Genomic DNA, 15,457 nt, shown 5'->3' on the forward strand with positions numbered 1-15,457 from the left:
TAAAAACCCAAGAAATGGAAAAGCCTGTTGGATCTCTAGGGAACCAGCCTAAAGGCTCAAGGTGAATTTGTTGACGGAGTTATTTCTGGATGGGCCAGCCTTTTTCTCTCCGGGTCTGTCTACTGAGGGTCTAGGCAGACGATGCTCAGCATATAGGCTGACCCCACCTCTCAGCAAGGCTCTCTTGCACAGGTCAAACTGCAGCTGGCATGAGGTGCAGTTTATTTTGACGAGCTTTCAAGGAAAGCCCTGACTGGGGAGCGCAGTCACTTGATCCTACAGGTCCTCCAGAGGCGACAACTCCAGTGTTGGCTGCCGCAGGTTCCCGCTGGTGGCCCTGGTGCGTTGAGCAGATGCCGAGGACCCAGACCCCAACATAGCCTTAGGAGAACCAGCAAGCCCACGGTGACTACAACCTTGGGGCTGCGCTCTGCTACACCAGGGGCTTCTCTCCCCTCACCCTGCGGGAGATAGGCGAGGGAGAGCTGTATCCACCCCTCACCCGGGGCGGTGCGGTGCGGGGCGGGGCGGTGCTGCCCGCCCACCACAGCCGGCCGGGAGACACCGCCGCCGCCACAGGGCGGGAGAGGAGCGGCCGGGCCGGGGGGGCAGCGCCATGGCAGAGAAATGCGACGTGGTGGTGGTCGGGGGCGGCATCTCAGGTGGGTCCGGAGGGCCGGGGTCCCGGTAGCCACCCTGGGGGGATGAGATGAGCCCCGGCGGCCGCTCGGTGGGCTGCGGTGGGGATGGCGGCGCCGGGACTCCGCCGCCCCGGGAGCTGGGCGCTGCCCGGTGCCGGTGGGGGAGAGGGGCTGCGCTGGTGGCTTGATTTACCTGTAAAGTCACCGTCATCCAGGCTGAATGTCACATTGTACAGGTTTTATTTTATTTTATGTTATTTTATGTTATTTTATGTTATTTTATGTTATTTTATGTTATTTTATGTTATTTTATGTTATTTATTTTATTTTATTTTATTTTATTTTATTTTATTTTATTTTATTTTATTCATTTCATTTCATTTCATTTCATTTTTATTTTTTTTTTATCATATCTTAGCCTATTTTATCCTATCTTATCTTATTTTATCATACCTTATCTTATTTTATTTTATTCTTCCGGTTCTTCCACTGTCCAGCCCCAGCATCCCCCAAATCCCCCCCAATTCCTTCCCCTGGAAGTTCGGGGCAAACAAGGGATAGGTGCTTCTACACTATGCCCAGGAGCATTATGCAGAGCACCTCAGTCACAAATCACTAGTTTAAAATCCTGGGGTCTTTTCTGTTTAGAGCATTTTCCCATAAAGGGAAAATGCCAAAAAAGAGCTGGATCATTTTGCAAGTTTCAAGTTCCTCCCCCAGCACAGGTATGATGGATTTAAGACTGTGAACGGCCCTGCAGAAAGCAACAGCAGGCCTGGAAGCCGTGTTGCACCGGGTGGCAATCTACTGCTTTTAGCCTAATCCTGCTGGAAGACCTGTGCGTGCTCACAAAGAAACTCTCGTGCATTTTATTCACAGATGCACGTGCCCAAATAGATCGTGTTATGTGCAATTGTTTCTTTCTTCTGTGCCTTCGCCATATCAAACAGCTGCTTTTTGGCCTGTGTCTGTTGGGAGGTGTGCAATATGATAGACCTGGTGCTAATGAAACGTTAATCTCATTAGTGCGTAGCAAATGTGCAGCTGTCCATGGATCCAAACAGCATCTCTTGCCAACCTGCAAACAAATTACTCAAAATGTGTCACCAAACATACGATTTAATTCATACTTTTTCTTTAATTGTGGCTTTTAATTTTTCCACTACTTATTCCTATACAGAATTTCTATGCAACCATTATATTAAGGTGTGCAGCATGGGATTATGTAGTGAATAATGCTGTGTTAGTTCCCCAGGCCTTACCCACAAGCTGGCAAGGCACTGATTATTTCCATAGACAGTTTGGTCCTTTAAACTCATTAGCATCATTTTCTAAGGATGGTTCCCAGATAAGAAACTGCTGAATAATTATTGAATGTTTAAAGTTTGTTCATGTGGTTAGCAAAAATTAACTTATGCTGTTTTGTGAAACATGACTGTAAGCACAGCATTATGGCTAATTTTTAACTTGTTTGACAATGACAGCATTACAGAAAATTAACCACTGGGAACTATCTATTCATGTCTTCTAAATGAAAACATCTTCAGTGGCATGTTTTTGTACAGATGCAATGCTACAGGTTCCTTCTCTTTAATGAGTTGGAGTCAAAGAGTTAGTGTAACAGATTTTAATAACTCGTTTTTCATTGTTGCCATGGGAATATTTTCATGGCAGGCCTGCGCTGCCTCCGTATGTTTTTCTGAAAACACTCTTGGAGCAGAACAGAGCAGCAGTACTGTGTCGTGTTCAGTTGTGTGCTTTGCTCTTCTCTACCTGCAGCTAAAAGCAAGTGGCAGGGTGTTGTGAGGAACCAAATTTCTATTCACTTTCTTCTAAACAAAATCTTTTCCAAAGCACTTTGCTCTCATGGTGTAGCAACTTTTCTTCTGCCCCCACACAGAGGCTGGAAAAATAGATACACATAAAAATCAGTAACTGCCTTCAGTGGCTTTCCTTCACCTTTTATAAAACACTCCTGATTCACCTCTGTCTTCTGTCCACAAGTTTCTTTGTAAAAATCATTGGTCTGGCAGCCAGGTGATAAAAATATGGTTTTCCATCTCGTTGCTCTTATTGAAAACTCCTGCAGACATGCTAGACTGCTGCTGAGATCTTTCTCCTGTTGACTGGAAAATGAAGCATATGATTTTTGAAATGGGTCACTCTTTGGAGACCAGGTTTGTTATTGCTCCAGATTTGATTTGTGCATTCCTTTGGAAAGTCGCTGTTTCTAAGCTGACTCAGGAGCAGCCAACTGAGACTTTGCTGTTAGTGCCTTTAGGTGAGGGAGGCATCAGTAGGTGCACTGATGTAAAACAGCGGACTGCTCCCTTGACCTTCAGAGTAAGTGTTCTTGAGCTAGCTGTTACTGCCATGAGCACAGAAGTTAATCACAGAAGAAACAAGAAGTTGCTGTGCTGATGTGAAGATGTGAATAAACATGCCACAGACACACCATTCAGTTTTCTGTTTTCTATTTGTTTACTATTTTAGGGTAATACAAACTCCATTTGCACTGCTCTCACCCTCTTTGGCAGCAGTTCTGCCCATCTTTTACTCAGATTTAGGTAGTATCATCTAATATATTAGGGAGGAAATATATTTCCTATATTTCCTATGTAGGGGAGGAAAAACATGGCTGTGAAAAACCTAACAACATAGATGGTGGGATTGGGTGCACCCTCAGCAAGCTTGAGGACAACACTAACCTGAGTGGTGCAGTTGATACGATCGAAGTAAGGGACCACCCAGACCATCCAGAGCACCCAGAGGGACCTGGACAGGCTTGAGAGGTGGGACCACGTGAACCTCATGGACTTCAACGAGGCCAAGTGCAAGGACCTGCATCTGGGTCAGGGCAGTCCCAAGCATGAATACAGGCTCAGTGATCAACGGATGGAGAGCAGCTCTGCACAGAAGCACTTGCAAGTAGTGGCGCATGAAAAATTGGACATGAGCTAGCAGTGTGCACTTGCAACCCAGAAAGCCAACCATATGCTGGGCTGCATCAAAGGAGGTCCCGTTTTATTGGTAAAATGTCTTCGGAAGGCTTTGACATCTTTTGTGAATGGCCTGAATTAAAAAGTAATATTTTATAAGAAAACTTCTCAACTTAAAAAATGCATATATATACAAAAAAAAACATATCCCACAAACTGTATGCAATATGATAGGTACTAAGGAATATTTAGTTTGGAAATGTAAAAAGTAGTTAGTTCCTCAGAGAGTTGAAACCTGCATGGTGAAAAAAAAAAAAAAATCTTCTGTTTGTTCAGAAGCATCTTTTTTAATTTTTATTTTTTATTTTATTTTTACCATTATTATTGTGAAGGACTCCTGAAGCACGAGGATGGAAATGATTGAGAAAAGTATGGGGTTGTGTTATCAAACTTGCTTATCTTCTTAATTAATCAGACACTGGTGACAGAAATTTTCTTAAATCAAATTTTGGAATCTGTTCAGATATTTCATTTAAAAACTTCCTCCACATGTTTTCAAAACTGCCTTCCCGTCCCTGCTTTTGCCATGGAGACCTCTTTCCTTTGTTTATTTCAAAAGAACTTAACAGATTTTAACCTAGTGTTGCTCCAGTCATACTTAAGAAAATGCTTCTTGTAAATTACCAGTGTGTAGATTTTGCAATCAAAGTGAGGTTAATTTATTTTTCCTCAAAAGTGAAATCTTTTTTGAGTTATTCTGGTGAATAGCATTTGTATGCATAGTGTTTTCCTGTTCTCAAGAAGCCTGATGTGTTCTTGTAAGTTTAGAACCAAAACCTACTGTAACGTAAAATATTTCTGTTTAAATGTTAGGTTTATAAAACATTTACATACCTATCATTGTGTTACTGAGATACAGTTTGCTCTGTGCTCTTCGTAAGTCTTGCTCTTCATTTGCATGAAGGCTTAATACACTGTAATTACTGTATCTCTCACTTCATCTGTGAGACAATTTCAATTTACTTAAATAAAACAGGTCAAGTGTTTTGGGGGCTATTATCTGAAGATGTTCAATCTGTTTTAAAAGAGACTGAAGCCAAGGGCAAAATTCTTATTTGAAACAAAACTGAGATGTTGCAAGAAAAGTATCAATGAGATTCATAGCCTGCACTACTTAATTGATGTTTTCTTTTTGCTCCCTGGAAGAAATTTATGCTGTCATAGTAGTCATCCTTTGGAAAGATACAGTTTGCCAAACAAAGCACTATTTTTGGAGAACATACCTAATATAGTGGTCCTATACTAAACACCTATTTAAAACAAAACAAAATAAACACAGGCATGGATGAAGTAGCGTAGATGATGCATTGGGTGGGATGATGCATGTGGGAGGACTGTGACCATCTCCAAGTCCCTCTCAGAGGGATGCTGCTGTCTCTGGGATGCATCAGGCAAAGAGAATCTGGGATGTTTCTCTATCAGCTGGCACTGTGAAGGTCTTTGTTGATATTTTCAGTTGCCTGTCTCTGCTACCAGGAGTTCTTCCTTTTGGTTTCAACTATGTTCTTGGCTACTGCAGAAGAACATGAGGCAATTAGCTGGAGCTTACCACTTGACTTAGATTTATCACACAGTCCTTGGCAATACACAGCAAAAGTACAGAAGGCAGCTGTGTAATGTTTTGAGATAGTTTGGTAGCCTAGGAAGCAGGGGCAGTAGTTGTAAGTCACTGGCCGATAGATACCTCCTAATAGGTTTGAAAGTTGATTTGATAAGAAGCTTTCTGTTCTGTCTGCAGGAACAACCTCATCTCCTAAGGCTCAAAGCTGTACATCATTAAGAAAAGCTTTTCCATTAACTTATTTAACTGTTATGAAAGGGTGGTATTAGGGAAAGTTTGTTGTGTTTACTCAACAAAATGTGAAAACCACCTTGAAAGGAGCAATAAAGGTAAATCGGGATAACAAAACTTTGTGTAAGCGATTCCTGAGTAACTAGTATGTGAAGAACTGCTGGAGAACCCAAGTTTGCGCATAGCAGTTGATGTCAGTGTTACAAACTGCAAAGTTCACAGGGTTTTCTTATCTGTACTGCTGAATTAGATGTTTTTGACAAACAAGGTTAGACAGAGAGGCTGAAAGTCCTTTGTAAGAAAGTTCAGTGCATTGTTTACTTAGGCAAACACCTGCAGTGGTGCTTTTAGTTCAGTAGACTTGTCTGAGTCTAGTTTAGCACTGGACTACCACCTAACCACACCAGAGGTGGTAGTAGATATTCATATACATTAATGTATGGGTCCAGCTCAGTTGTGTGCCTTGAGCAGATTTCCTGATTGACCCTACTTACTGCTCTATGGCATGTATCACAGAGAAAGCTCCAAGCATGCACATTGGATTCCTTTTTGCATAAGACCACATGCTCTAGGAGCTCACCATTTGAACTCCAAGCCCTAATGGGATGTTCAGCCTGTAGTCTATGAAGTCTAGTCTGAAATAAAGCACCTTTCATGGATATGACACCAGGTATTCAGGATACAACTGTTTTGCTCTGCAAATCTTCTCCTGTTGTCCCATATTATTTACTAGCATAAACACTGCAAACTTGCTTTCTTGGAATACTTTAATTTTTGCAGTTCAAGTGTAGTAACAAGGAGAGAGAAAACTGTTCAGTTTAGTGCTCTTCTTCAATGAAGGTGCAGTCAAAAGTAATTTAATTTGCCATCCTAACCACAGATGTGCACGTGCATCCCGTTTCCATCCTTAGTGTCTTCTCCTTGCCTACTTTTTTCTCTCCTCCCCTTCTTCCTTCTTTCATCTTGTAACATCAAGAAATTGCCAAAAGATCAAGTTCTGCATATTTATGAATTCTGATTTGTCAGTTTTACTTCTTGCCTTCATCAAGGACAGGAGTAATTTTAAAGACACATAATTCAGCCTGCTTACCCCCAAGCAGTGAGTGACTGTAGGGTCTGTCTCCAGCAAATGGAAGATGTTACTCACCGCAGAGATAGAAGTCCAGGTCAAACTCTGGTGCCCGCAGTCCCAGAGGTTGTGACAAGGAGCTCGCTGCTCTGGCTCCATTCTTGGTGTGCTCAGGATGTCTGACATTTGTTTGGGAGTGTGCAAGGATTTATGGATAGCAGGTGGGTGCTGGTTGTCTTACCAAAAGGTGGAAAACTGTGGCAAAAAGCCAGATAGGCTCATTTTACTGCTTTAGTAGACAGAAAGCCTGAGCAATGTAGGCTTGCACAGACAGCCCCGGTAGTCCCAGAGGTAAGCTTATAGCACCGCTTGTAGTATCATAAACCAGCAGAGAGTTTGCTCTATATTTGCATATCTCACACAGTAGCTAATGACAATGAATTAGGTCTTATGCATAATTTAGTCAATCAGGAAGGCTTTTCTTCTTCAGAAGTTACTATTGTGTATGTAAACAATCTGTGTGATTCTGGCATGCTTCCCACCACTCCATTTTGCTTCTCTGTAGCACAATTGACAGCTGTAGTGAAATAGTTGTGTTAATTAAAGATAAAAAGCAATAATGTGTCACTGCCCTTCTCCAGGAGGAGCTTGCCTTTGTGTTTTGTCTCCCTTCTGCAGCAGATACTTCACAGAGTAATACAGTGTAAATTTTACGTTGGTTATAGAAGTTTGCTAAGCGAAGCCATTGTGCATTGAAAACCTTTCTTTAGTTTCCCTTTACAGAGAACGTATCTTGATGTACTTACAAAGCACTCAGTTATACGATTTCTGAAATCAGTCATCATTCAATTGGGCTTTAATTTCATGAGGAAATTGCATTCATTTCATTACAGTTTCAATCATTTAATTTTTATATAGCCATCTTCGAACTTAACGTGATTTTCCTCCTGGGCCGATAACCTATTTCATCCTTGGAAACTTATGTCAGATATTAAGGTTCTTGCAGCCTTATGAGATGGTTTTTCAAAATGTGATCATTCATCCAATTGACTGGTTTATATACAGACTGATGGGTCTAAGGTTTATAATTTTGTAACGTATGATCCTTGTTTAAAGACATATTTTGCTGATTTCAATGGTCAGTAGGAGCACACTATAGTACCTTGTTATATGAATCATTAGTGTCTTGCATTATTTTAAATAACCCATCCATGCACTTGTACGTTGCCCAGCTTCTGTGCTGTCAGTTTTCTGTGTCTCATTTGTGGAGATCCTGAGTTCTGGGTGGCCTAGCAAAAAAGTTAATGCTGGAAAGCGCCTGTCAAGCCACAGAGAAGTTGCCTTGCAGCTCTGGGTGGAGAGCAGGGGAACTGCTTAAAGACATGATGGGCCTCAGAGTTTTCTCAGGGCATTTGTGTCTGTTTGCACAGAAGAAGGAAGGGCAGGGGATGGGATGAGGGAACACAGAGTATAGACCATCCCTGGAAGAAAAGGCAGTCCAGTCTAGGGAGTTGAAGCTACTTTTGGTCATGTTATATATGGCTACATACATCTTAGATCTGCCGATTTTTAACACCGGCTTTTATAATGATGTTATACTACAGAGATTGCATTAGTGAAATGGTTGATTAATTCTTTATTTTTATTTTTTACTGTTTATTGGTGCCATAGCTAAGAATAAGGAATGCACGGTGTAACACCTAGTCTCAGTGTGAGACAGAATGGTCCCTGCTTCGGAAAGCTTACTATGTAAGGATGAGATGAAACACAGACCTAAGCCAAAGCATATACGTCATCTGTGAAGTTGTACTGGCCTGGTGAACAGGCAGCACTGTTGGTGAACTGAAAAGTCTCTGGGTGAAAGCTAGTGGCTTGGTTAATTTCCATCTGAGTGTGCCTCAGATATGTCTTAAAAAAAAATAATAATAATAATAATAATTTCAATGTATAATTTCAATGCTAAAGTTATGCTGTTATCTTGTATAATGATTTATATCTGAGCAAGGTGAGTATGTAGCTTTGCCCTTACTGCCTTACCTTTGCTGTGCTTACTCTATGTGCTCAGCAGCAGATGGAAGAGTCTGGCCTTGGTTCATTAGGGCCTCTGGCACCTTGCAGTTACAATGATTAGTTTATGATGGTGACCATTGTTTGACATCTCATACTTCGAGAGGTTAAAGAGTTTCATGAAGTTTTAATCCATTTGAAGCCTCCCTATCTATTTGTTTATGTCTGTACTGTTCATCACATTTTCTACCAATATACTCAGCTGAGAGTGAGAAGCAAAAAAAAACCTCAACCAAACAAAAATCCTTTGTAACCTCCTGCTGCTCAGCCAGCTAGTTTTTATATATGAATTATACCATCAAGCTAGAACATCAAATGTAGTCTTCTTGGTTGACTGCACACAGGAACAGCTGATTAAACAGCCAGTTCATACTATACATCCTGATGACCTGGGTAGTGTGCGTGTAAACTTGCAGTGTTTGCTCTAGTGATAGATCTGTGTTTGAACACATTGAATACTGGAGCAAGTCACCTCTTTTGTTCCAATATGAATTAATATTTATGAAGCTAGATTGCCCAGAGGCTAAATCAGTAACTTATGCTAAATAATGAGCACAGGTGAGGAGAGGAAAGAGTTGTAAAGTATTTTATTTTATTATCTGGGTGCTTCTTTGTACCTCTGTACTTCCTTCACCTTTCCCCCCCACCCCCCACATGTTCTATCAGAATGGTTCAAATCTGATGATAGTATTTTTTTATGTCATAGCATAGATGTAGAATAAGTTGCTTAGCTCTTGTGCTTTCTCTTGCCTGCAGTTAGAGATGGAGGGAAGACAGTCACTTGGAAATCTTACTCAGTTTTTGTCTTTTGTGCTTCTCTGGATGACATCTGTGTTCTTAGCCCTTGGTATCTCAGCCCAATTGGTCATTTACTTCAGCCTGGGAATAGTTCATCCTGAGCTGGCCCTCAAAAAATGAAGTGATCTCTTGGAATATCAGCAAAGAGCTGGCAGGCATGCATGGTGTTTATACAAGGATGCTGGTCAATAGTGGGTTTCTTCTTCATTTTTCTGTTGTTTAAATAGATAAAATGTTCACTAATCCTTGTAAACTGTAAAGGCTAGTATTATCTAGGCTGTGTGTCCATGTGTGTACCTTCTTGTACACGTGTTATGTATAAGTAGATGATACAAGCTTCTATAGAGTTTCTGGGGCATGGCACAGTGAATATTTCAAAGTGACACTGACACTGGGACATGCTCTGGAAACATAAATCCATAATTATTAGGTGCAACTGAGTGACAGAAGTTCACTGAAGATCAAGCAAAAGATAAAGTAAAATGAACAGCCACAGAATGAGGATGTAGTTGCTTAGCTTTGCTATCTGCCCTGTGACTTGACCTTCTCTAAATGGATGCCTGTGAGTAACCAGCTACTGAGAGCTGTGAGAAATTATGTGCTACTCCTTAATGTCAATATATGAGAGTGGTAGTCTGTTTTTTTCTTTCTTATTTTTTTTTTTTAACATCTAAATTCAAATCTATTTGATCAAGTGTTTTGAGCATTTATATTTTTCCTTAGGAGACTGAAAAAAAAATAGAGAAGAATTCTTTGCTTGAGAACATGCAAGATTTAACAAAAAAGCATTTCTCTTTTGAGGCAGCTGCTCATAATTTTGCAGAATTTTCCAAACTTAGGTTAGTCTTTTTTTTTCTCCATTTTCCTGTGTATGGAAGGAAGACGTCTTCTCCAGAGTAAATTTGGCTGGTATTTTATTTGCTTTTATATCTTTTTGTAACAGTAATACCTAAAAGGGTACTTTTAGTAAGCTATCTTTGTAGTGCCTCAGCCAGGAAGGGACTGAGTTATGCCCCGGTCATTGTGCTAAGCTTTGTTTGTTCTAATGCTAGGATATGTTTGATGTAGTACTACCTTGTCTTTCAGTTATCTGCGTCTGCTTTGCTTCTTTCCTCTGCCTGTTGTGTTCAGAAGCAACCTAAGTTGTAAAGTAGCAGGATAAGGGATGATTTAAGCTGAAGGAGGTCCTGGCGTTGAAATTGTGAGATAATACTGCACTACAGATAATAATAATAGTAATAGTAATATAATAATAATAATAATGCAATTGACATGAGCTCTTCAGCATATCTTGGGGCCGTAACAAAGGACATGCAGAATATTTATATTTATAGCCCATAATATGAACAAAATACTGAGTATATGATTATTCATCCTAGAAATATTCATCCTTTGAAATGCTGGAGTGCCCAGTTTTGTCAAACTAAAATTTCACTGAAAACTTTGAGTGTAAAAATATAACAGGAGCTTAAGAGAATTCCTGGTCAAGGGCAGGACAGATACGGTTTCAGTGTTTGAGCTGAGGCAGAAGTGCACCAAAGGCACTGGGTTTCCACACAAATGCCATGAACTGTCCTCATATGGCAGTGTTTGAGCTCAAGGGGCTACCACTTGGCTTGTCTCACTCATCACTGGCTGGGCTCTGTATCACTTCCAAGGTGTGATGCCTGGAACAAGTTTGTATAGAATGATTTTAATGTTAAAGAACTCTACTTAATAAACACAGCTCCCTGCACTATGGATATGAATCATCTAGAAGCACTGCCAGAAGGAAAAGATCACAGAAAGCTGAGGGCTGGGACTAGAATTGATGCTCACGTAAAGTCGCATTAACTCAATGGGATGCTCATTCTGACCTCATTGACAGGTTACAGAGCCAGCTCTCAAATGGAAAATCTCATAGCCTCAGCTCGACAATGAAATGCTAACAAAAGTAAATTATATTTATTCATGGAGTTCTGTATCCTAGTCAGAAATGTTATGTCCTGTGTACAAATATTTTAAGTAAATGTACGTTTTAAACAGATAGGCAGATGGATAATGTCTTTTTTTTTTTTTTTTTTTTTTTTTGCTCGTTGGGATTTCAGAAACTGTTGCTTTAAGATCTTCAGTGTTGTAGGTGAATGGTATTCATGTTAATGCTATCAAGCATTACTACACAGTGATAAAGCTTAGGAAGAGAGAGTATCTCTCCCCACACTACAACTACTTGCAGCAGAAGAGTTGCTTTGATACCTTTCACTGTGCTGTTCAGTGCACGGAGGTAAGGTATTGAGAATAACCAAGTTGACAATTTACAGAGACCCAGCTCTACCTTGTGCTGAGGTTCTGAACTATGATTTTGTCTCTTTCTTCCATGAGATTGAGTAAAATATCTAAAATACCTTTGTAGATATAGCCCAAATTGGAGAGGTGAAAAGGGTACCTTCACCCTGAAGGCATACGTGATCGAAGAGAAAAACTAAGTTAATAAAAGGTACTGTTGGGTTGCGGTACCTCATTATCCTTGTTGCCCTTTGCTTTTCAGAAGGATTACCATCAAGAACTCCTAGAGGGATCTGGATACTGCAGACCTTGTCTGCACTAAGGATTAAGGTTGCAATGAAGAAGGAAAGCTCACTCTTGTGCATTCTCACTGTTTCTGAAAGCACTTTGTCGGTCCGATGTGAACTGAGTTTCAAGCATTGTGCTCTTAGCTGTCTCTGTAGACCTCCCATTAGGATTCTGAGCATGTCCCTTGAATTTATAAAGGGAAAGTATTTTTCACAAAAGCAAAAATCCCTTGACCTTTCTGTGAGGCGAGGAAAGCTGCAAAAAACGCCTGTATCACCTTATCTCACTGAGACCCGGACCAAAGTTTTTTTTTTTTTCCCTTACAGTCTTTACCTATACTGCCTTACAGGCATTACATTGTCTGAAGCCATTATTTCAATTAAAATATTTTAGCTGACTAATGATGAGTGACGGAGTTAAAGGTGACCAGTGCCAGGTTCAATCTCTCAGCAGCGGAGCAGTAATCAGATTGTGCTCATTAGAGTGGTCAACACAAACAAAAACAATGCTATTAAATTGCAGTTTCTGACACACTAATGCAATAAAGAAGCCATAGAAGGTTTCAAGGAGAAAAGCCACTGGTGCAAAATGGCTGCTTGGATGCAGATAAGAACACGTCTCTCCTCCGGTTGTAGTCTCCATCCCTTCTTTTACTTCAGTATCGCAGTGACATGCAAACTGTGTCCTGCTAATGGCACTGAAAATACAGGATGAATTGGGGACAACTCTTAAAAGGAGGTCAGAGAACCCTAAGGATAAGCAAGGAGGCTTTTTTTAATTTGAATTTTAGAGTAATTAGGTCTAAGCAGCAGCAAACAGAATTTTTCCATTAACTGATCTAATTTTTAGATGCTAGGAACTTAACACAGGAGATTTTCTGGTTGAAGGAGTGTTTCTCTTCTTCCCCCAGGATTTACCCTAACCACTTAGGGCATATTCTTCTTTATTTCTTCCTATTGCCAGTAGTCAAACATGGCAATTATGCTAACCACCAACAAAGGAGTTCTCCTTGAAATGTCTTCTGTGGTGTATTTTGATAGTCAGGTGTGTTTTGTTTTACTGGACACAGAGCACCATTTTGGTCAAACTCATTTATTTGCTATGTGCATTTTGTATGTATTCCTGAGAAATACAACACCAGACCAGGTAGATAAGGGTTACTGTGTGAAGACATCTAGAAGCAGAGCAGTTGTTTCCCATTTCATCCCACAGCACTGTTGCTACCTTTGTAACTTTGTGGAGGTTTTGACAGATTTGATGTTTTGTTTGTTTGTTTGTTTGTTTTTGTTAACATTTCAGCTAGAATCATAGAATCATTTAGATTGGAAGGGACCCTTAAGATCATCAAGTATGACCATGAACCTAACAGTCCCAAGCCCACCATGAAACCATGTCCCTAAACACCCTGTACACTTAAATACCCCCACGGATGGCAACTCCAGCACTTTTCTGGGCAGCCCATTCCAATGTCTACTCACTACTTTCACTCTTTCTGAGAAGAAAATTCTTCCTAATATCCAAGTAAAACCACCCCTCGTGCAACTAGAGGCTGTTTCCTGCTGTCCTATTGCTCCTACTTCAGTTTTCATGATGATCTGAAACTCATTGCTTTCATTAGGAAAATAAAATTTCTGTGTCTCTGCTCAAAATAAGACTTCAAATCAATAAGACAAGTGCAAATTTCGAGGTTTCTAATGTAGCAGATTTTGAATGTCCATGGACCAAGGTGGTCTGACTAATATTTTTGAATGTCTCTGTTAAGAAATACTTGAGTTCATTGACCGTAGCAACCCTGAACTCAACTTTTACTAGTTTATATATAATCAGTTATGGTATTTTTTTATTTTTTATTTTTTTGTTATCTGTTGGTCTCATGAAGAAGAGGACTTAAAGAAACATATCTTCAGCTTTGGACTGGAGGATGACTTGCAGTGCGGGCACACCTGCAAAAACACAGTGGAAAAATTAGAATTTGGCCCATGTTAAAACACCCATTGTCAAGGAGTAGGTACACTGTCAACAACGAGCTGAGCTAGTGTAGAGCTTGTTCACTATGTATATCCAAGTTGTGGGGGCTCAACAAAGGTAAAAATCAGCTCCTTGCCTTTTCTGGAGGCAGTGAAAATTTCTAGCTTACCTGTACAGATAAGGCTTGTATGCAGTGGCAAATGTCTGGTATGTGTTACAAATTTTAAAACTCCCCTGGCCAGTAGTGTGTAAACATACCTTTGATGCCAAAATAAATAAGTAAATAAAGAGAAAGGAATGTCAGCGATATTTATGAATTCAGGGAAATCCAGGTGTGAGTTGTGTAGGTGACTATGCAAAATCAGCGTTACAAATTTTCCAAACAAGTACAGTACAAATATGATGGCAGCTGTTCTTCATTCTCAACCTATAGTTTTAGTTGGAGAGAGAAATTTTTAAGGTTATAAAAATAAACAACTTTCTGACAGTCATGTTGGAAAGTATTAAGTGAATGCCATTGGTTTAGAGACTTTTTTTTTTTAATGTCTCCACACCCGGAATAAAAATTAAGAATTTCTGGGTGATTTTTACGATTATGTATATGAGAGAAGATAGATGCTTTGTTCCTAGAAGAGAGATAATATGATCTCTCATAGGATGATTTTTCATCTTATGAAAAAAAATAATGGAGGAAAAAGCAAATGTAATTTGGAGAAGTATCAGAGATGCAACTTCTGACATTGTCCTTTTATTTTCAATTTGTTTTATTTTATTTTATTTTATTTTATTTTGTGGAAATGCTAAGGTTTAAAAGGTATTTCAGTAAATTTGCTGATTCCAAGCAGAATCACAGCAGTGATACAAGATTCGGATCCATTTTTTAAACATGTGCTTAGAAATGCTTTTAAATAGATCTGTTTGACTCTAGGACTTCATTGCAGTCCATAATTCGTGAGGTCCAGAGGAAAAATGTGACTCTTGTCACACTTGTCAGTCCAAATCTAAGTATGGATTCTGCCCTAGTACAGAAATTCAAGATTACCATTTAAAAGACCAAATACAAATTAATTGCTCTCTTACTGTAAGGAAGGTGTGAAGGTTAGGAAGTGAGGTGGTAATGAAGCCGTCTAATCCAACGGTGCAGTTAGGGTGCTGAGTAGGCACAGAGATACCAGAGGGGAAAGAAAGAAGTTGGAAGTGGAGATGAAATAATCCTAGCGATTATTACATCTGGGTAAGATCTGCATGAATGCTAAGTGCTGCGTGATGGAGAAACAATTTTCATGGCTTGAACTTACGTTATAACATCCTCTGGAAGGCAATCGCTTACCAGTATCTCCAGTGGGAGCATTTAGATACCGGATTGCCATGGTAGCTGACGAAGGCTTCCCTGCTTTAACATAGTCTGAGGCTTCAAATAGGACCGTGCATCTTTGCTTCTTCATTGTCTGCATTAATTGCCTGCATGTTGCTTCTCTGAGTGGAGCTGCAGCTGGGGCTGCTTAACCATATACCATAACCACATACCATATACGTATTCTGTATATGAGGTTATGTTGCACTTCTGTGA

The 15,457-nt window shown here is 40.1% G+C and overlaps 1 protein-coding gene across 1 annotated transcript in view; it reads left to right on the top strand.

Moving 5' to 3' along the window:
- The first annotated feature begins 551 nt into the window (after positions 1-551).
- The window catches only part of LOC116497301 (amine oxidase [flavin-containing] B-like), a 50,312-nt gene continuing 35,406 nt past the window's right edge, over positions 552-15,457 (top strand). The window contains exon 1 of the mRNA XM_032200991.1: positions 552-662. Coding sequence (XP_032056882.1) covers positions 617-662 — 46 coding nt within the window. The 5' untranslated portion in view covers positions 552-616. The remainder of the gene's footprint in view (positions 663-15,457) is intronic.

This window comes from Aythya fuligula, chromosome 1 (assembly GCF_009819795.1).
Source record: "Aythya fuligula isolate bAytFul2 chromosome 1, bAytFul2.pri, whole genome shotgun sequence".
Lineage (NCBI taxonomy): Eukaryota > Metazoa > Chordata > Aves > Anseriformes > Anatidae > Aythya > Aythya fuligula.